Here is a 23,709-nt window from a genome sequence, read left to right as displayed (position 1 = left end):
CGTATTTAAAAACACCTGAATGGACGTTTCTGATGATTTCGGTGGGACAACAACATTAATCACGGGTTTCATCACTGAATCCAGTGTTGTGAGATGTAAAGTCCCCTGTTATGTGTCCGGCTGTGCCGTGTTGTTGGTGGAGTGGGCAGCCTGGTGTTTGTCTCGATTCGGGTCACAACACCAGAATTGCCAGCGGGGTCCACACACAGTGTATTAGTCAACAGAAAACCTCTCGTCCCTGCAGTCTCTGTCTCCTGGTAAACTCAACACCCCGACAATGTGAACCATAGATAACCCTTCCTCACCTGCTCCGTTTTTATTCAGATATTTCCCCCATTCCATCTCAGTTCTGAAGGAAGGTTCAATGGGGAACGTCCACTGTTGACTCTTTTCATAGTCATACTTTTTTGATCGCGAGGGAAATTGGTTTTCGTTACAGTTGCACCAACCAAGAATAGAGTATAAATATAGCAATATAAAACCATAAATAGTTAAATAATAATATGTAAATTATGCTAGGAAATAAGTCCAGGACCAGCCTATTGACTCAGGGTGTCTGACCCTCCAAGGGAAGAGTTGTAAAGTTTGATGGCCACAGGCAGGAATGACTTCCTATGACGCTCAGTTTTGCATCTCGGTGGAATGAGTCCCTGGCTGAATGTACTCCTGTGCCCAACCAGTACATTATGTAGTGGATGGGAGACATTGTCCAAGACGGCATTGTCGATAGATGCTGCCCGGCCTGCTGAGTTCCGCCAGCATTTTTTTTTGTGCGGCTCTGGATTTCCAACATCTGTAGACTTTCTCGTGGTTGTAATTTACCTCTCCATTGTCCCACGGGCCTCCGGACACTGGCGGCGCTGTTTGGTCCTCCGGCCGCTGGTGGCGCTGTGTGGCCCTCCGGACACTGGCGGCGCTGTTTGGTCCTCCGGCCACTGGTGGCGCTGCGTGGACCTCCGGCTATCGGCGGCGATTTGCAGACTCCGGTCACGGGTGGTTCCGCCGCGAACCTCCGGCTAAATGCAGCGCGGTGCCGACCGCAGCTGTCGCCGGCAGCGGTGAGTAAAGATCTGATCCCGGTATTGTGTGAATCGGGGGCCTGCTGCAGTGGGAAAGGCCTGGGACCGTGTTCTCCCGGACGGCTGAAGGCTCCGGGCTCTCCGGTCCCGCAGCCCCGGTTTTAGCTTTGCGCCCGAGCCCGGGCTGTGAGATCCGTTCGTTGTGGTTCCCAGGCTGGGAGGGGGTTTGGCTGATCTGTATCCAAAGGTCTCTGCAGTTCCTCGCAGTCACGGGCAGAGTAATTACCATGCAAAAGCGTGAAGTGTCCGGTTGGGAAACTTTCTATGGTATGGTGATTAAAAATTGGTGAGGGTCAAAGTTCATATGCCAGTTCTTATTGTTTGTTCTAATTTTGCCATTTTAGGATCTTTTGTGCAGTAGTATGTACTATTCATTAACAATCTGTGTATTGCTAGAGTATCATCAGTAATGATCCTAGATTTCCTCCCCACATGGTTCCCTCTGCTCATTCCCTGCCCATCTTGTTCAACCTTTGTCCTATCTCCTCACCCCCCCCCCCCTCGCTTCAGTGATATGCATCAACCATCTGGGTCAACCTTGGTCCACCCTGTGTCCACCTCCTCAATGTTATATATCAGCAATTTTTCTTCTAACCTTTGTCTTCATTGTGAAGTGTTTTTTTTTGCACCTTTGGCCTTGCTGAGTTATTTCCAGAATCGGTTTTTGTTAGCTGGAATGCCAGAGGGTCATCAGGTACTAGTTGTGTTGTGCATTGGTGTGGAGGTGTTGATTTTTGAATTGTGACTGGCTGACACACTGCAGCATTTTCCTGTCAGCAAAGAGTACTGGGGGAGTTGATGCTTGGCCTATAATCCTGTGATCTACATTCCAGGCATATGGAACTGTCGGTGTTCTGGATTTAACTTTAGTTAGTGCTTCTACAGATGGGGCTGGATGGTCATCCTTCTGCAATGAAGCAGAAGTTTCGAGCAGCTGGACATTGGTTATGGGGAAATCCCGGATAGCACCACCCAGTCTGAGATGTGGGGACGATATATGAGGCTCTGAGGGTTGGTCAGTGACAGGTTCAGCTGTGTGACCCTGTGAGGTTGGGTCCTGGGATATCACAGTTTTAGATCCAAGTAAAATGGACCCAGGGATCAAGCTGCCAGGGTTTCTGAGGTGTTGAGCATGTATTTCCCATCTAGGATCAAATGTTTGTTTCTGGAGTTCCTTTGGAAGCAATGCTGTTGATCTGAGGAAGGAATGAGTTTGTATTCATCCCTCACAAGGAGAGGCTGTGATTAAATGGGCTGTTCCATGTTTGCACCAGCAGAAATAGACCTGGGGGGTTCAGTGTTCGAACTGTGATTGGAAATTCTTCCTCACTGTCACCTGTCTGTCAGACAGTGGAAATCAAACAGAAACTCAACTTGCTGGAGATCTGCACTAAATTCTGAATCCATCCTGGCAAGATTGTGAACCTGAATGGTTAAATTTGTTTCTCTCCCCACAGCAGTTCCTTTCCTGTTGAGCGACTCTGGTGATTCCAGTTTCTTTTTATTAAATTCACTCGGGAATGGTTTAAATTTCCTGATTGTCTGTTGTACTTGGGAATGTGTTCAGTGCAGTTGTTGCTGACAAGGTTCACATGAATAATCTCAGGAATGATCAGCTTTATGTGTGAGGAGCATTTGATGGTTATGGGGCTGTGCTCAGTGGAGTTCAGACGGGGTGGTGAAAGGGGAGGTGGTTAAGTAAACCTACTGAATGCTGAGAAGCCTGGATACAGTGGACATGGAGAGGATGTTTCCATTAGATGGAGAGTCTGTGATCTGACAGCACAGTCTCAGAATAAAGACGCTTCCCTTAAAACTGAGATGAGAACAATTTCTTCAGCCAAAAGATGGCTGATCTGTGGAATTTGTTGCCACAGAGGGTGGCTGAGGCTGTCATTTGGGTATATTTAGGGCAGATTAAAATATTCATGATTGCTAAGTAGCTTCAGGGTTACAGGAGGAAGGCGGGAATATGGTGTTGGAATAAATCTCAGCCGTGGTTGAATGATGGAGCAGACTCGATGGATCGAATCACCTAATTCTGTTCCTGTGTCTTATATCTTACCATGACTGAACGATGACTCCTTCCTATCCCTTATCAGGTTCTGTGAAGTGTCAGGGATAATTACAGATTTGTTCACTGAGATCATTATATTTGTCTTCAATGTTTAGATTTCAGTGAGCAGAAATATTTTGTTCTCCTTTGTATTGTTAACATGTTTCATTATCTTTCATTTTGAAGTTAGACCTGCAGTGAGAGATTTATTGGAAGAAAAGCCCACAACTGGAAGAGAACCACGACTGAAGATGAGGGAACAGCAGCAAGTGACCCAGCCCGAGGACTGAGAGCACCAACTGGAGAGAACCCTTCTGACTCAGGGTTTCCATTGATTCAGTCCGGAGCAAGTTTGGTGAGTCTCATTTACTCAAACACTGGTCCATCAGACATTACATATCTGTACAAAGTAAGGTAGGGAATAGTTATGGTGAGACTGAATGTGCCCAGAAATAGCAGTTATGCCTCTGTCAGACCCAGTTACAATCACTCCAGGTCTGGTAATGTACTGTCAGTATCCCAGCTCTTTAAACTCACTCACATTCCCTCAGTGTTTGCTCATTTAAAGAACTTGCATCTTCTGAAGTAGCTTTTGGTCTGTTCTGAGTGTGGAGAGGGAAAGAGGGGTGTTTATATTACTATCTTGCAAAAAGAAGTAATTGTTTGAAATTACTTGCTGCAAACTCACTCCCCATACCCTGTACATTCTCAACCAGATTATTGACATAGATGACAAGTAGCAATGGGTGTAACCCTGGGGAACTCCACGAGGCACCGGCCTGGACTCCAATAAACAGCCTCCCATCATCACCATCTGCTTCCTGCCATCTAGCTGTTCCCAGACTCTGGGCTCTGTGACAAACACAATGTTAGCAGCAAGATTAGACAGTGATTAACATAAAGGGAGATTTGTTGCTTCCTGAAAGCTGTCTGATGCAACGGATGAGATCCTCTCTTGCTTCCAACTTAATCTGCCCTTGGACCACTCCTCCCGGGTCACACTGTGTCTGATAACCCACACATCCCCAACCTCCCTCCACCCCGCCAGTAGCCCCACAACTTTCCCACCGTTTACCCCACACCCGTACACGTAAACAGATCCACGTCACCCACATCCACTCTCACAGCCTGGGAAACCACAACTAACTGATCCTATGTTCCCGGCCCAGACTGTCCAGTTGTCCGGCTCGGTCTTGGCCCTTTCCCACTGCAACCGCCCCTCGATTTACACCAACCCGAGATCAGACCCCTTCCTCATCGCGGCCCAGCCAGGAGAACCGCCGGCAACAGCTGGGGTCGGCTCTGTGCTGTGATTCGCAGGAGGTCCCCGCGGCGCCACCAGTGGCCGGAGGCCGGAGGGACAACGTAGAGGATTTGGCTGTTCAGTTCTTTCACTGTGACACCCCCGAACTCTGCATTAACTCCATCCAGCCAAATCTGGACCAACTTCAACGACCAACAAATATAATTCCTCTCAGCGATCAGCTATCTGAATGATTCACTCACTTTTAGAGGAAGGGGTACCTACACTGTCGGGGTGTTTAAATTGCCAGGAGACAAGGACTGCAGGGACGAGAGGTCTTCTGTTAACTGATACAAACCTGTCTTTACCCTGCTGGCAATTCCGGTTTATATCAGTAAAACTGTTGTTTCTGAAAATACTAGACAATGAGACACTGCACTGACTGAACCACCCCAGACCTGATCACCCTGGAAAGTCCTCCTCAGAAACGTTGGGGTTTTGTGACCCGACTCGAGACAAGCACCACACCGCCCACTCTACGGACAACACGGCAGAGTAGGGTATCTTGCAGGGGACTTTAAATCACACAACGTTGGATTCATTGATGAAAACCGTCAAGTTTCCTTTGTTCACCCCCTGATATCATAAAAAACGTCCATTAAACAGTTTTTGAATACAAACTCTCACCCACATGTGATGTCATTCTGTTGCCCCCACGTAAAACCATAAAATATACTGTAGGAGCAAAATTAGGCCATTTGGTCCATCGCTCCTGCTCTGCCATTTAATCATGCCTGTTCCATTTTTCCTCTGTCCCAGTCTCCTTCCCTCTCCCCATAAACCATCACCAATCAGGAATCTAGCAACCTCTGACTTTGATATCCATAAATACCTGGCCTTCACAGCTGCCCGTGGCAAAGGATTCCACAGATTCACCACTCTCTGGCTAAAGAAATCCCCCTTATCTCCTTTCTAAAAGAATGCCCCTCTGCCCGCTTAATCTGAGGCTGCGTCCTCTGGTCGTGGACTCTCCCAATACAGGAAACATCCTCTCCACATCCACTCGATCAAGGTCATTCACCATTCGATAGGATTCAATGAAATCATCCTTTATTCCTCTGAATACAGGTCCAGAGCCATCAAATGCTCTTCATATGACAGGCCATTCAATCCTGCACTCTTTTCCTTAAACCTGCTTTGAACTCTCTCCAGTGTCAGCACATCCTTTCTGAGATGAGGGGCCCAAAACTGCTGAGAATAATCCAAGAGCTTTATAAAGTCTCAACATTACTTCCTCACTTTTATATTTTAGTCTCCTTGAACTGAATGTGAAAATCGTACTTGCTTTCCTCACCACAGACTCAACCCACAAATTATCCCTTAGTGAATCCTGCACAAGGACTCCCAACTCCATTTGCACTCAGATTTTTTTGTACATTCTCTCCATTTAGAAAATAGTCAACCCTTTCATTTCTTCTAGCAAAGTGTATAATCATGCAACTCCCAACACGGTATTCTATCATTCCTTTCCTTGCCCATTTTCCTCATCTTTCTGTACCCTCACTACTTCCCCAAAACAACCTGTCCTTCCACCTATCTTAACATCACCTGAAAACTTTGCAACAAAGCCAACAATTCCATCATCCAAATCATTGGCATGTAACATGAAAAAAATTGTTCACAACATAGACCCCTGTGGAACTCCACGAGAAACTGGTAGCCAGCCAGAAAAGGCTGTCTGTATTCCCACTCGTTTCCTCCTGCCAATCAGCCACTACATTTTCCTGTAATAACTCAGAGCTCGTTAAGGAGCCTCGTGTGTGGTACCTTGTCAAAGGCCTGAAAATCCAAGTACGTGACATCAACCAATTCTCCTTTGTCTACCCTGCTTATTATTTCTTCAAAGCATTCCAACAAATTTATCAGGAAAGATTTTCCCTTGAGGAAACAATGCTGACTCCGGCCTATTTTATCTTGTGCCTCCAAGTCCCCCGAACTCACATCCTGAACAATCGAATCCAACATCTTCCTAACCACTGGCCTATAGTTTCCTTTCTTCTGTCTTTTTCCCTTCTTGAGGAGTGGAGTAACATTTGCAATATTCCAGTCTTCCAGAACCATTCCTGAATTTAGTGATTCTTGAAAGATCATTACTAATGCCTCCACAATCTCTCCAGCCACCTCTTTCAGAACTCTGGGTGTAAACTATCTCATCCACGTGGCTTATCTGCCTTCAGATCTTCAGTTTCCAAAGAACCTTCTGTCTTGTTGTGGTCCCTTCTGTGCAGGTCCCACCTTCCCTAGAAGAGAGCCATGGAACCAAAAATCTTATCCCCTCCCCTTCTCTCCCCCCTCCACATGCCTGATGTCATGCATGGGTTTGCTACGCCAGTGTCTGACGTCACATCCACTTCCTTACGTCTGCGGGTTTGTTTCTCGCGGTTGTGCAGTTTAATCTTTCTTCCGTTCAGACAAGGGAGTGAGATCCAGATCCGTCAGGTCCTCTCATTGTGGGAGGGCATTTTTTATACATTGACTCCATTCCACTGTTACAAATTGCCGAAGTGCAGCCAATGTTTCGAGGTACATAGCCCTATTATTGCAAGGAGGAAGCCTTTTCTGTTTTTCTGGGCTTCTCAAACATTTGTACACTTCAGTGAAATCTCCCTCCAGAAGTTCCAGATGAGAAGCTCAGTCTGTCTAATATCTCCACACAATTAAAGTGGGGAATCGTTTATTATTGTCATGTACCGAGGGTCAATGAAAATCTTGTCTTGCATACCATCCTCTCAGTTCCACACATTACTACAGTAGATTATGATAAAATATTAATAGAGTGTAACAAAGTATTGTGGTTACAGAGAAAATCCACTGCAGGTAGACATGGTGCAAGGTCACATCGAGTTACATTATGAAGTCAAGAGTCTATCTTATAATGCTGAGGAATATTCAGTTTGCTTATAACAGCAGAATGGAAAATATCCCTAGGTCTGGGGGTATGTTTTCTGTTTTGTCGTTTTCATTTATCTTCGACCCGAGGGGTGGTTGAGAATGAAGAATGTCTGGTCTGGGGTTCTGGGAATGTTTAATTAGATTATTAGATTATGAAGACACACAGTCCTCTTTTATTGTCATTTAGTAATGCATGCATTAAGAAATGATACAATATTTCCTCCAGTGTGATATCACAAAACACAGGACAGACCAAGACTGAAAAAACTAACAAAACCACATAATTATAACATATAGCTACAACAGTGCAACAATACCATATCTTGATGAAGAACAGTCCGTGGCTCAGTAAAAAGTTCAAAGTCTCTCGAGTGAGTGAGTGAGTCCGTGGAGGGGAGGCTTGTTTCCGTGATGGGCTCAGCTCTGTCCACAGTTCTCTGCTGTTTCCTGAAGTCAACAGAAGAGAGGAGCGTACAAAGGTGTGAAGTATCCGGATGGGATACTTTTTATGGTGTGAACTTAAATTCACCGGACCAATAACCACACCACAAACAGTTCTTTACTTTATCCTTTTCACCAGTTTATTTGTTTGAACTCAGCCGGTGAGAAGCTCGGAGCCAAGCGTCAGAGAGACAGAATTCCTCTCCCTCTGGCGGCTCGTGACGCACCTCTGTCTAACATGCAGAAATGTTACAATTTATAGAAATAGCGAAACAAAGAGGACTTTAGTTCAACTGGTATTCCCACCAAGTCTGTTGGAGCAAAACTTAATTTCTTAGATAAGAGAGTCCACTAAATCAGGGTTTTAATTACAAATGAATGTCCTGTCCAATCCTTATCAGTTATTCTCTTTTGTTAGACATAGGAGGGAACTTAGTTCAATTTGTGTCTCATGAGAACTCAACTCCACATAACGTTCCCAAGAGACATCTGTGAGTCGTTAATCTAAACAAGCTGCAAGCAGATTCCTCAGTAAAGGACAAAACAGAAATGTGCACACTATCCAGAACAGAGCACACATAATTTCGCACTTAAATTTTAACCCGTTATTTACAAGAGTCCAAGAATCATTTCTTATGTCACCCAATCCCCTTAAAACTTCATCACCAGAGTATGGAAGCAGATGGATCTTCCTCTCTGACTGGAAGCCTGTGACTAGTTGTTTGTCAACTGTATCAGTAATCTGGATGATATGGTGGTTAACTGGATCAGCAATTTTGAAGGTGACACCAAGATTAGTGGTGTAGTGGACAGCGAGGAAGACTATCATGTCTTGCAGTGAGATCTGAACCAGCTGGAAAAGTGGGTTGAGAAATGGAAAATGGAATTTAATGCAGACAGGTGCGAAGTGTTGCACTTTGGTAGGACCTACCAGGGTTGGTCTTACACAGTGACTGGTCGGGCACAGGGAAGTGTTGTAGAAGAAATGAATCTGAGAATACAGGTCGATATTTCACTGAAAGTGGTGTCACAGTTCGATAGGGATGGAAAGAAAGATTTTGGCACTTCATAAACCAAATTACTGAGTACAGGAGATGGATGTTATGTTGACTTTGTACAAGACATTGGTGAGGCCTAATTTGGAGTGTTGTGTGCAGTTTTATCACCTACCTACAGGAAAGATGTAAAAGAGGTTGAAAGAGTTCAGAGAAAATTCACAAGGATGTTGCCAGGCCTGGAGGACTTGGGTTATAAGGAAAGATTGAACAGGTCAGGGCTTTATTCCTTGGAATGTAGAAGCTCAAGGGGAGATTTGATGGAGGTGTGCCAAAATTATGAGGGTTATAGATGGGGTAAATGCAAGCTGGCTTTTTCCACTGAGATGGGGTGGGACTACAACCAGAGGCCATGGGTTAAGGGTGAACGGTGAAACATTAAGGGGAACATGAGGGGAAACTTTTTCACACAGACGGTCATCCAGGTGTGGAATGAGCAGACAGCCCAACTGGTGCATGCAAGCTCAATTTCAACATGTAAGAGGTTTGTATAGGTACCTGGATGGTAGGGGTACAGGGGTAGACAGTTTAAATAGTTAAACTAGATGGGCCAAAGGGCCTGTTTCTGTGTTGTACTTTTCTATGACTTTGTGACAAGAACATGAAATAATACTAATATTCATTTAATTCCTTTTAACAGCTGTGCAGACCAACCATTCATCTGGGCAGAAGATGTTTTCATGGCTTTAAAACTGTGGCACTTTAAATTGACAGTAGATAAAAGAAAATCCCAGCTGTACCTCAACAAAGGGGGAAACCCATTCATCTGCTCAGACAGTGGGAATGGATTCAGTCGGTCATCTCAACTGAAGGTACATCAGCAAGTTCACACTGGGACAAGGCCATTCACCTGTTCTGTGTGTGAGAAGGGATTCAGTCGGTCTTCCCACCTGTGGACACACCGGTCAGTTCACATCGAGCAGAGGCTGGTCATCTGCTGAATTTGTGGGGAAGGATTCACTCGGTTATCTGACCTAATGGCTCACCAGCGAGTTCACACCAGGGATCGGCTGTTCACCTGCTCAGACTGTGGGAAGGGATTCACTAAATCATGTAAACTGAAGGTACATCAGCGAGTTCACACTGGGGAGAGGCCGTTCACCTGCTCAGACTGTGGGAAGGGATTTACTGTGTCATCTGCACTGAAGGTACATCAGTGATTTCACACTGGGGAGAGGCCGTTCACCTGAGAAAATGTTGATACTTTATAAGACACCACTTAGGCTCCACTTCGAGTATGTGGGACCCATATCTCAGAAAAGGTGTGTTGTCATTGGGGAGAGTACAGAGGATGTTCAAGAAGATGATTCCGGGAATGAAGGGGTTAAGATATGAGGAGTGTTTGCCAGCCTTGGTCCTGTACTCCTGCACTGACCTATGTTTAATAAACGCGGGTGGGGAGGGGGTGTTAAATCTCACTGAAACCCACCAAATGTGGAAAGGTCTCGATGGGGTGGATGAGGAGAGGTCTTTTTGTATGGGGGGGTAGCCATAACAGAGAGCACAGCCTCAAAACTGAGAAGCAACCTTTTAGAGGATTTTATTTAGTCAGAGAGCAGTGAATCTGTGGAATTCTCTGACACAGACGGCAGTGGGAGCCAAGTCTGTGGGTATATTTAAGGCAGAAGCTAATAGTTTGCTGATTAGTCAGGGCATTATACGATATGCCGAGGAGACGGGTGCATGGGGTTGAGTGAGAACCGGGATCAGCCATGATAGAACGGCGGAGCAGACTTGATGGGGCTGAATGGCCTAATTCTGCTCCTATGTCTTATTGTCTTATACTGCCAGTGTCTTACACAGTGAAGATTGACACAAAACACTTATAATAACATATGGCCACTATTCCTTCGCTCTGTTACTAACTCGCCAGCATCATCTTCCAGCGTTATATCAACTCTTGCCTCTCTTTTACTCTGTATAAATCTGAACAACTTTTGATGCTTGATATTATTGGCTCACTTACCTTAATTTTTCATCTTGTATCTCCTGTGTGTTTTTTTTTAGTTGTCTCCTGTTGGTTATGTAAAAGCTTTCCAATCCTCTAACTTCCCATTAATTTCTTGTTATATTATATGACCCCGCTTTTGGTTTTATCAAAAACAGGAGAAAATCTGTGGATGCTGGAAATCCAAGCAACACATACACAAAATGCTGGAGGAACCTAGGAGGCCAGGCAGCATATATGGGAAATAGTAAACAGTCAACGTTTCAGGCTGAGACCCTTCATCAGGACTGGGGGGAAAAGAATGATGAGACATCAGAGGAAGAAGAGTGGGGGTGAAAAGCGTGGAGGAAGTGGCAGGTGATAGGTGAAACTGGGAGAGGGGGACTAGTGAAGGAAAAAACTTCTTAGGATATAATTTCCTTAATGATTCTCGAAAGATCATTGCTAATGCCTCCACATCTCTTCAGCCACCTCTTTCAGATCCCTGGGGTGTACACCATCTGGTCCAGGTGACCTATTTACCTCCAGACCATCTCTGTTTCCCAAGAACCTTCTCCTGAGTAACGTAACTTTACGCATTCTGACCACTGATATCTGGGAATTCCATATTCTTGTCAGGGTCTTTGACGGATAAGAGTGAGTTTATTCAGTTATTCAACTTATTCGGTTGATCTGCCATCATCTTGCATCCCACCCCATTACTTCCTCTCCAGCATCATTTTTCAGTGGCCCGATATCCACTTCCGCCTCTCTTTTACATGTTTATATGTACCTGAACAAACATTTGGTATCCTCTTTAATATTACTGGCTAGCTCACCTATGTATTCCATCTTTTCCTTCATAATTACTTCAGTTGCGTTCTGGTTTTTAAAAGCTTCTGAATCCTCTAGCTTCCTAGTAGTTTTTGCTCCATGTCCTCTCTTTGTTTTTTTATGTTGTCTTTCATTTCTCTTGTCAGTCACGGTTTTGTCACCTTACATTTAGAATACTACTTCCTCTTTGTAATGAGATTGATAAGTTTGTGGCCAAAAGTAGCATGAGTCAATTTTAGAGAACCTAGCACATTTATTTTTTCAACATCGTCCACTCCTGCATTTACACACTTAGTCCAGTGGTCGTGGAGCAAACGGATCTTGGACCTCCAGAAAGTGTCCACAGCAGGGGTGATTGATAAGTTTGTGGCCTAAGGTAGAAGGAGATGAGTTATACAGCTCTCCTTACAGGCACATGCAGGTCAACTCTTTGAGTGATTATGCAGAAAGTTTGAAGTTAATAACTCATCTCCTTCTACCTTAGGCTATGAACTTCTGAATCACCCCTGATGAGAACTACACACAAATTGCTGGAAGAGCACGGCATGTGAGACAGCATCTATGGATGGGAATCAACATTTCGGGCCAAGACGCTTCATCGGGACTCTTGGTACCCACGTATCTGGAATATCAACAAGCAAAGACAATAAAAAGTAGTGCAAAGTAAGGAAAACCTTTGACAAAATTTAGTTGAAGGCTTAAACAAGAACCTGCCAAACAGAGCTCAATAGTTAACAAATACAACAAAGGTAATAAACACTTCCATCAATACCGACATTGACTTTTTTTTATAAAAATATCTTGGTCCCATTTCAATCAATAAAATTTACAAAGATAAATAAGAACTTTAGAAAAGACTACTTACACTCAAACCCACTTAGATTAACACTACCATGGACAGAAGGAGGAAGAGAAATAACACACTTGGAAAAAAAAAGGAAACCACACAACAGTCAGATAACACTTCTAAGTATATATTTTCATCAAAAATGAACTGGATTCAGCACTCCATGTGTGTATCTGCAATTGTGGTAAGAAATACAGACCAGAAAACTTAAATGAGAGCCCAACTCAGAAAAATGAATCATCACTAGGGAAGAAAACATTAACCAGTGGAATGAGTATGACCCTCCATGGGAGACATCCCAACGATCTGAGCAGACGAGATGTTGACAAGGAAGCATCGAGCACCTGACAGAGTTGGAGACCTCTTCCCAGAAACAGAGGGGTTCCTTTCAGAAATACAGGACAAGGTGGTTAACGAAAGGAAAGGGGAAAAAAAATCAAAAATACTTGAGATACAAAGTAGTAAGTGCAGAAAACGCTAGAGAAACCAGAAACAATCCTGTTGCAATTTAACTCAATCTGATTACTTACAAAGGTACAATCAAGTGGCATATATCATTCACCAAAATCTTGCTTTAAAATACAAACTCATGAATGCCCTCTATCACATCATAAAGGCACCAGAAATTCAAGCCTGATCTAGTTTTACAGTCAAAATATTAACAATTATGTGATAATCAATACAAGCAGGAACAACTCCCTCGATAGATAAAACCATTCCCAACCAACAGATGTTCCTCAATCAGTGGAGCACATCACCACGGGTATTGTTTGTGTCATCAGTCAGAAAACCGAAAGACTTTCTCTGCCAGTCAGCTTCCAAATGTTGCTACTCTGTCATCCGTTGACCCACCCCGCTGCTGATTCCCTTCTCCTCATCATATGTTCTTGCCCCTACCATCGTCCAGAGCCCCAAACTATGCCCTGTGCAGACGTGCCTCTGGTTTCTGACCCTGCTCCATCTGCAGAGAATTCAAGGGAAACCTCTTCAATTAGAGTGGGACAGAGTGATATAGTGACAGCAGGCCTGAATAGGGATCTTGACAGGATGAAAGCCTGGGCAGACAACTGGAATGTCACCTTTGAGCCTACTGAGTGCAAGGCAATGGTGATGTCTAGGAAGAGGAATCCATCTAACCCCGACCTGTATTTTGGGAACTGCAAAATCCTTGGTATTAATATTGACAGCAAGTTGGTATGGGATAAACTCCTTTCCACTATTTCATCCGTGGCTGGACAAAGGCTTGGAGCTCTGTGGAAAGTAGCATCCAAATTAGACAAAGAGGGCAGAGCCACGGTTTACAAAGCCCAGGTACGAAGTATCATGGGTGAATGCCTCACAGAGTGTCCTCAGCCAGCTTGATTCCATCAAAGAAAGGCTCCCAGGATTATAGGTGTAGATGAAAATGCACAATGCAGAATATACAAAATGCACACCAGCCACAGCCCTGCAGACCTTCGCACCATGCTGCCTTCATCTCATGAGAGACGGCGTACCAGACGATCAAGATTGTCTATGCCTGCTCAGGCTGTTTCTATGCCTGATGCGAGAACCCACACACCGGATAGAAGCTTCCTTCACTGTACTATCAGAATTTGGAACAGCCTTCCAGATGCTGTGGTTGGAAACATCTGCGACGATGGGGTGCAAGCCTTCAAGAGTCGAGTGCACAAACACCTACCAGCTCTGGGAGGGAAGTCACATGCTTCTTAAGCTATCATGAAGGGGACCAGGACGGCAATGCTTGGTTGTTGGCAAGTAGGGTTAATACCTGACTTTCAAGAGCACTTGTGAGTTATCTTCTGGCTGGACTTAGTCCTTAAACTGCTGGGGAACAGTGCGGAAAGAGCAGGTGCTGTTTCCTCCCGGTAGGGATTAGTTTTTAGTTCCAAATGCTCCTGCCTCATTCTGTCACCCTGCAACCTTATCCTTCAATCTCTTTAAATTATGGAGGGCAGCCTGTGTATAAATGTCTCTCTCCAGCAGATTTCATCATGACTCCAGTATTTCTACTATGTTTTAATGTTTCTTACCTGTACATATGATTTTTTTTTAATATATTCTATCGCTGAGCAGCAGTGAACCTTCTAATTGGCCTATCAGAGTTCTCTTTGGGAACTAGTTGACTTGATCAGCATTTCTGATCTGGCTATTGTTCACGATTGCACTTAATAAAAAAAACAAAAAAATCCCTCAGAGTGGTGACTGTTTGGAACCAATCCCACAAGGGGGGAGAGAGAGTTGAACAACAGGGGAGGATTTAAAAGGGCTGTCGTGGAACTGAATCACTGGCAGTGTCCAGCCGGCCTGAGTTGACTCTCTACTGTACACTAATTGTGTTATAAATTCACTAAGTACCGGAGACAGTTTTTAAAATAAACTGATTTATTTGTCTAAGATCCAGAATATTACATTCCAGTCCCATTAAAGGTGATTGTGCAGCAGAAGAAACTCCTCCCATGCCCAGTGACCAGGGTGCAGACTGGGTGTGGTGAGCAGCAGCAATAATTGCAGAGTTCAGCACCGACAGTCACTCTCGAAACTGCATTCAGCAACGGTGATGGACAAATATCCAGCATGCAGCTTATTGAAACATTCTCCCCAGTGTGAACCCGGTAGGGTGTCACAAGTGTAACATGCTGTAAGGTTTCACTGCTCATGGAATGGCCTCTCTGCAATGTTTCACTGCTGAGGTAATGGTTTCTCTGTAGCAGCAATGATTAGGTTACGAATAGACATAATAGGGTTTTGGAGCGCGGGGTTATCCAATGGCAGAAATGTTGTTCTTTCTTGTGAGTCTGGAAGGGAGATTTTCGCTGTATTTTGCCGGTGAGAGATGAGAAGACGCAAATGGAGAGAGTGGGCCCTTTTTCTTTTTTTTGTTTTCTTTACTAACCCTATAGTCAAAATAAGAATTATAATTCTCAATTATTTAATCACATATTGTGTACTGCTTGTTATTTTGGGGTACTGATTTGTAACAGAGGACACATCGTGCAGCATCCACCCAAACGAGATTTCTTAAGTTTGGCCGGGCTGGGGGGCTACCACCCCCTATATTAAGCTGCTAGCCGAAGCGAAAGTTTCATAAAGTTAGATAAGTGAGTGAATCGCTTCCCACATTCACAGCAGGTGAACGGCCTCTCCCCAGTGTGAACTCAGTGATGCACATTTGGTTGATGTAGCTGACAGAATCTCTTTCCAAAGTCTGAGCAGGTTGAATGGCCTCTCCCTAGTGTGAATTGACCGGTGTGTCAGTGGGCAAGATGACCGAGTGAATCCCTTCCCACAATCTGAGAAGGTGATCGGCCTCTACCTGATGTGAACTTGCTGGTGTCTCTGCAGATGAGATGACTGAGTGAATCCCTTCCCACACACTGAGCAGGTGAATGGCCTCTCCCCAGTGTGAACTGACTGGTGTCTCTGTAGTTGAGATGACCGAGTGAATTCCTTCCCACAGACTGAGCAGGTGAACGGCCTCTCCCCAGTGTGAACTGACTGGTGTCTCAGTAGGTGAGATGACAAAGTGAATCCCTTCCCACAGTCTGAACAGGTGAACGGCCTCTCCCCCGTGTGAACTCGCTGATGTACCTTCAGTTGGGATGAGCAAGTGAATCCCTTCCCACAGTCTGAGCAGGTGAATGGTCTCACCCTAGTGTGAACTTGCTGGTGTATCTGTAGAAGAGATGACCAAGTGAATCCCTTCCCACAGACTGAGCAAGTGAATGGTTTCTCCCCAGTGTGAACTCGCTGGTGTATCTGTAGATCAGATGAACGAGTGAATCGCTTCCCACACACTGCGCAGGTGAACGGCCGCTTCCCAGTGTGAACTGACCGGTGTTCTTGTAGGTTAGCTAACTGTGTGAATCCCTTCCCACACTCTGAGCAGGTGAATGGCCTCTCCCCAGTGTGAACTCGCTGATGTACCTTCAGTTGGGATGAGCGAGTGAATCCCTTCCCGCAGTCTGAGCAGGTGAACGGCCTCTCTCCAGTGTGAACTCGCTGATGTACCAGTAGGTCGGTTGACCGAGTGAATCCCTTCCTGCAGTCTGAGCAGGTGAATGGCCTCTCCCCAGTGTGAACTCGATAATGTACCTTCAGTTGGGATGAGCAAGTGAATCCCTTCCCACAGTCTGAGCAGGTGAACGGCCTCTCCCCAGTGTGAACTCGCTGATGTACTTTCAGTTGGGATGACTGAGTGAATCCCTTCCTGCAGTCTGAGCAGGTGAATGGCCTCTCCCCAGTGTGAACTCTCTGATGTACCTTCAGTTTAGATGAGCAAGTGAATCCCTTCCCACAGTCTGAGCAGATGAATGGCTTCTCCCCTGTGTGAACTCGCTGATCTGTCATTACATTAGATGACCGTGTGAATCCTTCCCCACAAATTCAGCAGATGACCAGCCTCTGCCCAGTGTGAATTGCCTTGTCCGGTGTGAACTTGCTGATGTACCTTCAGTTGAGATGACCGACTGAATCCATTCCCACTGTCTGAGCAGATCAATCGGTTCCCCCCTGTGTAAAATGATGGGCATGCCAGTCGGTCAGGTAATTGAGTGAATCCCTCCCCACAGTCTGAGCAGGAAGGATGATCGAGTGAATCCCTTGCTCCACTTCTTAAGTACATGGACAGAGACAGCAAAACTGGTGTGTTGTGTTCAAGATTCCCATCGACAAATTCCTTGTCATTTTTAACCTGTAAAAAGATATACAAAATCTATCAATGGGTGTCAGACAACATTTCAGATGAGATTACTTGAGTTGTCAAGGTGTGATCTGGCATCACACTGTTACAGTGAAGTTCAACCCAAGTTGGAGAGAGAAATCATCTTCTAACTGGGCACAATGCTGGTAACAGGAATGACCATCAGACTCTCTGATGCTCTTCCTCTCTCTATAACAATGGGGCATTTCTGCCATCTCCAATCTGTGACCTGGCTCAGTTTGACTCTCTCCATTGGTATTATTCCCTGTTCCCACTGAGCTGCATGGGTTCCTGACCCCACAGTAACTGAAACACTCTCATGCAAATAGCCGGCAGTGCATTCCACGCACCCACCACTCTCTGTGTAAAAAACTTACCCCTGACATCCCCTCAGTATCTATTTCCAAGCACCTTAAAACTATGTCCTCTTGTGTTAGCCATTTCAGCCCTGGAAAAGAATCCTCTGGCTATCCACATGATCAATGCCCCTCATCATTTCATACAGCTAAAAAAGGCTCTAAACATAAACAAGAAAATTATACATTATTTTGAGGATTTGTTAGAAGTATACAAAATTATGAGGGTATACATAGAGTAAATGCAAGCAGCTTTTTCCACTGAGGTTGAGTGAGATGACAACCAGAGGTCATGGGTAAGTGGGGAAGGTGAAAATTCAACGGGGACATGTGGAAAAGTTCTTTACTGAAATGGTCATCAGAGTGTGTAATGAGATGCCAGCAGAAGTGGTGAATATGACCTCAGTTTCACCATTTAGAAGAAGTTTGGATGGGAGCCTGGATGGTGGGGTATGGAGGGCGATGGTCCCAGTGCAGGAGGTTGCATTAGACAGCTTAAATGTTTTTTCAGCATTGACCAGATGGGCCAAATACCCTGTTTCTGTACTGAACTTCTCCGTGTTTCTATGACAGAGAAGCTGGCCAAACTTGTTTGGAAGGGAAAAGGTAGGAGTGACAATGGAGCAGCAATGGCTGGAGCTTCTGGGAGCAATTCGGGAGCTGAGTGATCGATACATCCCAAAGAAGTGAAAGCATTGAAAACGCAGGAGGACACAACCATGGCTGATATGAGAAGCCAAAGCCAACATAAAAGACAAAGAGAGGGCAAACAAAAGAGCAAAAACTATTGGGAAGCTTTTAGAAACCAACAGAAGATGACTGAAAACAAAGTCAGATGAGCTGAGGGTGTGGAATTATGATATTGTAGTCATTAATGAGTCTTGGTAGCATCCAAAAGTCTGAGGCATTTAGAAGAACAAATTATCCGGGGCGTCAATATCTGTTGAAGACCAAGGTTCCCTGCACCAGTTACCTTTCAACTTTTATTTTGGCAGGCACATACAAACTCTACACATTCAAAATTCCACTTCTGAAGGCCTCCCACTTACCAAGTACTCCTTTGCCAGAAAACAGCCTGTCCAGATCCTTTCTGACACCATCAAAATTGACCTTTCTCCAATTTAGAATCTCAACCCATGGTCCAGACCTCTCTTTTTCTATCAACAACACACATCAAAGTTGCTGGTGAACACAGCAGGCCAGGCAGCATCTGTAGGAAGAGGTGCAGTCGACATTTCAGGCCGAGACCCTTCGTCAGGATTAACTGAAGGAAGAGTGAGTAAGGGATTTGAAAGTTGGAGGGGGAGGGGGAGATCCAAAATGATAGGAGAAGACAGGAGGGGGAGGGATAGAGCCAAGAGCTGGACAGGTGATAGGCAAAAGGGGATATGAGACGATCATGGGACAGGAGGTCCGGGAAGAAAGACAAGGGGGGGGGGGAAGATCCAGAGGATAGGCAAGAGGGACAGAGGGAGAAAAAGGAGAGTGAGAGAAAGAATGTGTGCATAAAAATGAGTAACAGATGGGGTACGAGGGGGAGGTGGGACCTTAGCGGAAGTTAGAGAAGTCGATGTTCATGCCTTTTTCTATATGCTCTCTTTTTCTATACTTACTTTGAATTTCATGGTATTATGATCACTAATTTCTGTCACCAGCCCTGGATCATTTCCTAACAGCGTATTGCACACTTCTACATCAGGAATTTTATGTACTGATTAAGGGCACATTTGACAAACTGTACCTCATCTACTTCTTTTACAGTATGGGAGTCCCAGTCAATATATGGAAAGTTAAAATCACTTACTGAATCAACCTTTGTTTCTTGGAATAGTCTGTGATCTCTCTACAAATTTGTTCCTCTAAATCCCTCAGACTGTTGGGTGCAACCAAATCCCAGTAATGGTTACAATATCATAATTCCCTGTCCTGAGCTCATCTGGCTTTCCTACGATGCTTCTTGCATTGTGATATACACAGCTCAGCACATTCACACCATGCTCAACCATTTGATTGCTGACTCTGTCTGAGGTCTGAACAACATCTGGCTGGTGTCAAGAAAACAAACTCTCCCTCATTGTCACACAAACAAAGGAGCTGATTGTGGATGACAGGAGGAATGGAGACAGGCTAACCCCTATTGACATCAATGGATCTGGGGTTGAGAGGGTGAACAGCTTTAAGTTCCTCGGCATAAACATCACCGAGGATCTCACATGGTCTGTACATACCGGTTGTGTTGTGAAAAGAGCACAGCAGCACCTCTTTCAACTCACACAGTTGAAGAAATTGGGGATGGGGCCCCAAGTCCTAAGAACTTTCTACAGGGACACACAATTGAGAGCATCCTGACTGGCTGCATCACTGCCTGGTATGGGAACTGTACTTCCCTTAATCACAGGGACCTGCAGAGAGTGGTGCGGACAGCCCAGCACATCTGTAGATGTGAACTTCCCACTATTCAGGACATTAACAGAGACAGAGGTGTAAAAAGGGCCCAAAGGATATTGGGGACCAAATTCACCACAAACACAAACTGTTCCTGCTGTTATCATCCAGGAAACGGTACAACAGCAAAAGGACCAACAGGCTCCGGGACATCATCTCCCAGCAGGCCATCAGACTGATTAATTCAGGCTGATACAACTAAATTTCTATGTTCTATTGACTGTCCTATGTACAAACTATTTATTATAAATTACTATAAATTAAACATTGCACATTGTTGCGCGATAGCAACAATAGTACTCTGTGATGGCTATTTAACCTCATTCTCCTTCCTGACTCTCACCCAGTTTCCTGTGTCCTGCACCTTGGGTGTAATTCACCTCTCTTCATGTCATATCTATCACCTCCTCCAACTCCTGGATGATCCGGAATTCATCTGTTTCAAGTTCCAACTCCTTAAAGTGCAGGGTTACAAGCTGCAGCTGGATGCACATCTTGTACGTGAGGGCATCAGGGACACTGGAGGTCTCCCCACCTTCCCACCAATGTCTCCTCTTATTAGTAATATCCAATGTGCACATAAATCTCATACTGTGCATTTTGTTTTACCCGGTAACAACATATGCACACCGAATTTTATTTAGAGAGGTATTAATTTTAACAGTTAGCAAATCACTGTCAATAAGAACTTTGATCCCCTCTGGGTTTGATCCAGTTCATCTGCACTCTCACACAGAATATGTAGCAGGCCTGTAAAGGTTAATGGAGGATTTTCTTACCAGAGCTTTTGCACATTATTTATATATGGTTTACTTGCTAAATTACACTTTAAAAAGTCAGATTTCCAACTATCACTCCCCACTTGTAAATTCTCCAGCAACTTTTGCATCGTCACAATACACACAGGTAACACCAGTTTCTGTATTGTACATAAATATTTCCCCTGAACCCTCCCCCAGGTGACTGACGGTGGTGAACTCAGTGATGGCAATGCCAATGAATATGAAGGGAAGGGCAGTAGTCTGTCTCATTGGAGTCTGGCACATTTGTGATGTGAAAGCTACTTGTTGCCCAGGGCAAAGGTGTTTGATATCATTATGTACCCAGAGAGAGTGGGACAAAACATGTTCTCACGGGTAGAAAGTCCAGAACAAGAGGGGGTGGAACAAGCAACAGACACAAAATGCTGGGGGAACTCAGCAGGCCAGGCAGCATCTATGGAAAAGAGTACTAATGCTGAGTTCCTCCAGCAATTTGTGTGTGTTGCTCGGATTTCCAGCATCTGCAGATTTTCTCTGGTTTGTGACTGGAGGCAGAACAAAGGTGATTTTCACAACAGCTGATGTAAAAGATTTTGTTCCCTTTCTCCGAGTTCCCGATCCTTGCATTTAGACAGCTGGAGCTCAGCTCTGTCTGAGAGACCCATCGGTTCCCATTCCCTCATCAGCCGGAAGCTCCCCGGGGCCCGTGTACGGATGGTGGGGCTGAGAGAGAGGGAAGAGAGCAGGACTGTCCCGGGATTGCGGGTCACGGAGTCCGGAGTCACAGCAACTACCCGAAGTCGGTGTTGAAAACGCCGCCCGGTGAGACCCCCAACCCGGAGACCCCTTCTCACCTCAACCGATCATCCGGGGCCTTTTGTGCCCCGCGCGCTGGTGAGCTCGAGCTTGGTCGGTTTAACGGCTGGGAAACTAATCACGTGACCAGCCCCTTCCCCACCGCTGTCAACAGAGGAGTCACGCGCTGCGGTATTCCCAATGGTCCGAAGCGATGTCAATCACTGCTTCCAACCAATAGCAGAGGCGGACCAGCCGAGAGGGCGTTACCCCCTCTGACACCGTCTCCCGAACTTTCCGTCACGGCGGGACAACCGTCAAAGTAAATGTCCGCTTTCTGATTTATTTCCATTTCCCTCCGAGGGAAGTTGGGGCGTTTGTGAAGCGTCTCCTGCGGCCGGAGTCTGACGTGTCGCTGAGAGGTAGGAGGAGACCGCTCGGCCCGTCGGTTTGATGCCGGTTCCCCGGGGAGGGAGAGGATGAAGACGGTGAGAGAGGGGGCGGACAGGATGTTTGTCCCGGTGGGGACAGGAGGGGCTCATCTGTGGAAATGTCTGAGCCCACGGTGGTGGCGATTCACCACATTGGGGGGCAAACACCGGCAGACTGTTGCCCTGCAAGCGGGGCCAATGGTCCGGGCAAAGTGACAATTATTTGTGTTTTGTTGAGACTGTACCGGGAATATGGTGTAAAATCCCGCTCCCCACACTAACACGGGTCACACAGACCAAAGAACAAACTGCCGGAGGAACTCAGTGGGTCGGGCAGCATCTGTGGAGGGAAATGGACCGTCAACATTTCGGGCCGAGACCCTCCCTCTGGACTGAGAGTGGACGGGAAATAGTCAGAGAAAAGAGGTGAGGGGTGGGGATGGGGCAAGAGCTGGGGAGTGAGAGGTGGATCCAGGTGAGGGGGAGGTGGGAAGGTGGAAATAGTGACGGGGTGGGAGGTGAGTGGTTGGGGCAACACGGGGCTGCAGAAGATGGAAATTAATTCCATAGAGGATTAACAAAGAGGTTAGAGAGTATTTGTTATAGAGAGTGCAATGAAGATTCACCAGACTGATCCCTGGAGTGGTGGGGTCATCATATGAAGAAAGATCAAATGTGATAACCCTTTCATTTAGAGAATCGAAGACTGAGAGGTGAACACATTGAAACGCACAACATCATTACCGGCTGAACCAGGGATCCCAGTCTCTGAAAAAGGGGGTGGACTGTCCGGGACTGAGATGAGGGGAAATGTCTCCACTCCGAGGGTGGTGAATGTCTGTAAATCCCCACCACAGAGGGTGGTGAAGACTCAGTGATCGTCTTCACATAAAATAGAGGCCGGCAGATGTCTGGAGACCAAAGGGATCGAGGAAATGAGGATCGGCAGAAACATGTGGCTGAGATGGGAGAACAGCCACCATCTTGTTGATGGTTAGAGGGGCTGAATGGCCACCTCCTGCTGTTTCTCACTTGATGTTTCAGTGTTCCTGTCCAGTGAGGCCAGAGGAATGTGAATAGAAATTAGAAACATAGAAAAACTACAGCAGAACATAGGCCCTTCAGCCACAATGCTGTGCCGAATATATCCTTACCTCAGAAATTACCTAGGGTTACCCATAGCCCTCTATTTTTCTAACCTCGCTGTATCTATCCAGGAGTCTCTTAAAAGACCCTATCATATCCGCCTCCACGACCATCGCCGGCAGCCCATTCCACGCACTCACCACTCTGTGCAAAAAAAGAACTTACCCCTGACATCTCCTCTGCACCTACTCCCCAGCACCTTAAACCTGTGTCCTCTTGTGGCAACCATTTCAGCCCTGGGAAAAAGCCTCTGACTATCCACAAGATCAATGCCTCTCATCGTCTTATACACCTCTATCAGGTCACCACTCATCCTCCATCGCCCCAAGGAGAAAAGGCCATGTTCACTCAACCTATTCTCATAAGGCATGCTCCCCAATCCAGGCAACATCCTTGTAAATCTCTTCTGCACTCTTTCTATGGTTTCCACGTCCTTCCTGTAGTGATGCAAACAGAACTGAGCACAGTACTCCAAGTGGGGTTGACCAGGGTCCTATTTAGCTGTAACACTACCTCTTGGCTCCTAAACTCAATCCCAGGGTTGATTTAGGCCAATGCACCATACCGCCTTCTTAACCACAGAGTCAACCTTCGTAGCAGCTCTGAGTGACTTATGGACTCTGACCACAAGATGCCTCT

The 23,709-nt window shown here is 45.7% G+C and overlaps 1 protein-coding gene and 1 long non-coding RNA gene across 2 annotated transcripts in view; one reads left to right on the top strand and one right to left on the bottom strand.

Annotated features, from left to right (window-relative positions):
• LOC140208357 (uncharacterized) overlaps window positions 1-23,709 on the bottom strand; it is a 101,790-nt gene that overhangs the window by 28,837 nt on the left and 49,244 nt on the right. Inside the window, exon 4 of the mRNA XM_072276961.1 lies at window positions 16,266-16,688. Within this exon, the coding sequence (XP_072133062.1) occupies window positions 16,266-16,688 (423 nt within the window). The remainder of the gene's footprint in view (window positions 1-16,265; window positions 16,689-23,709) is intronic.
• Window positions 972-12,364, top strand: LOC140208358 (uncharacterized). Its single transcript, XR_011888742.1, has 4 exons — window positions 972-1,058; window positions 3,322-3,490; window positions 9,467-9,638; window positions 12,072-12,364. It is a non-coding gene; the product is annotated as an uncharacterized lncRNA (long non-coding RNA).

The sequence above is a fragment of the Mobula birostris genome, chromosome 13 (genome assembly GCF_030028105.1).
Source record: "Mobula birostris isolate sMobBir1 chromosome 13, sMobBir1.hap1, whole genome shotgun sequence".
Taxonomy (NCBI): Eukaryota; Metazoa; Chordata; class Chondrichthyes; order Myliobatiformes; family Myliobatidae; genus Mobula; species Mobula birostris.
Note: the sequence above shows the minus strand (reverse complement) of the source record. Positions and strands in the feature narration are given on the sequence as shown.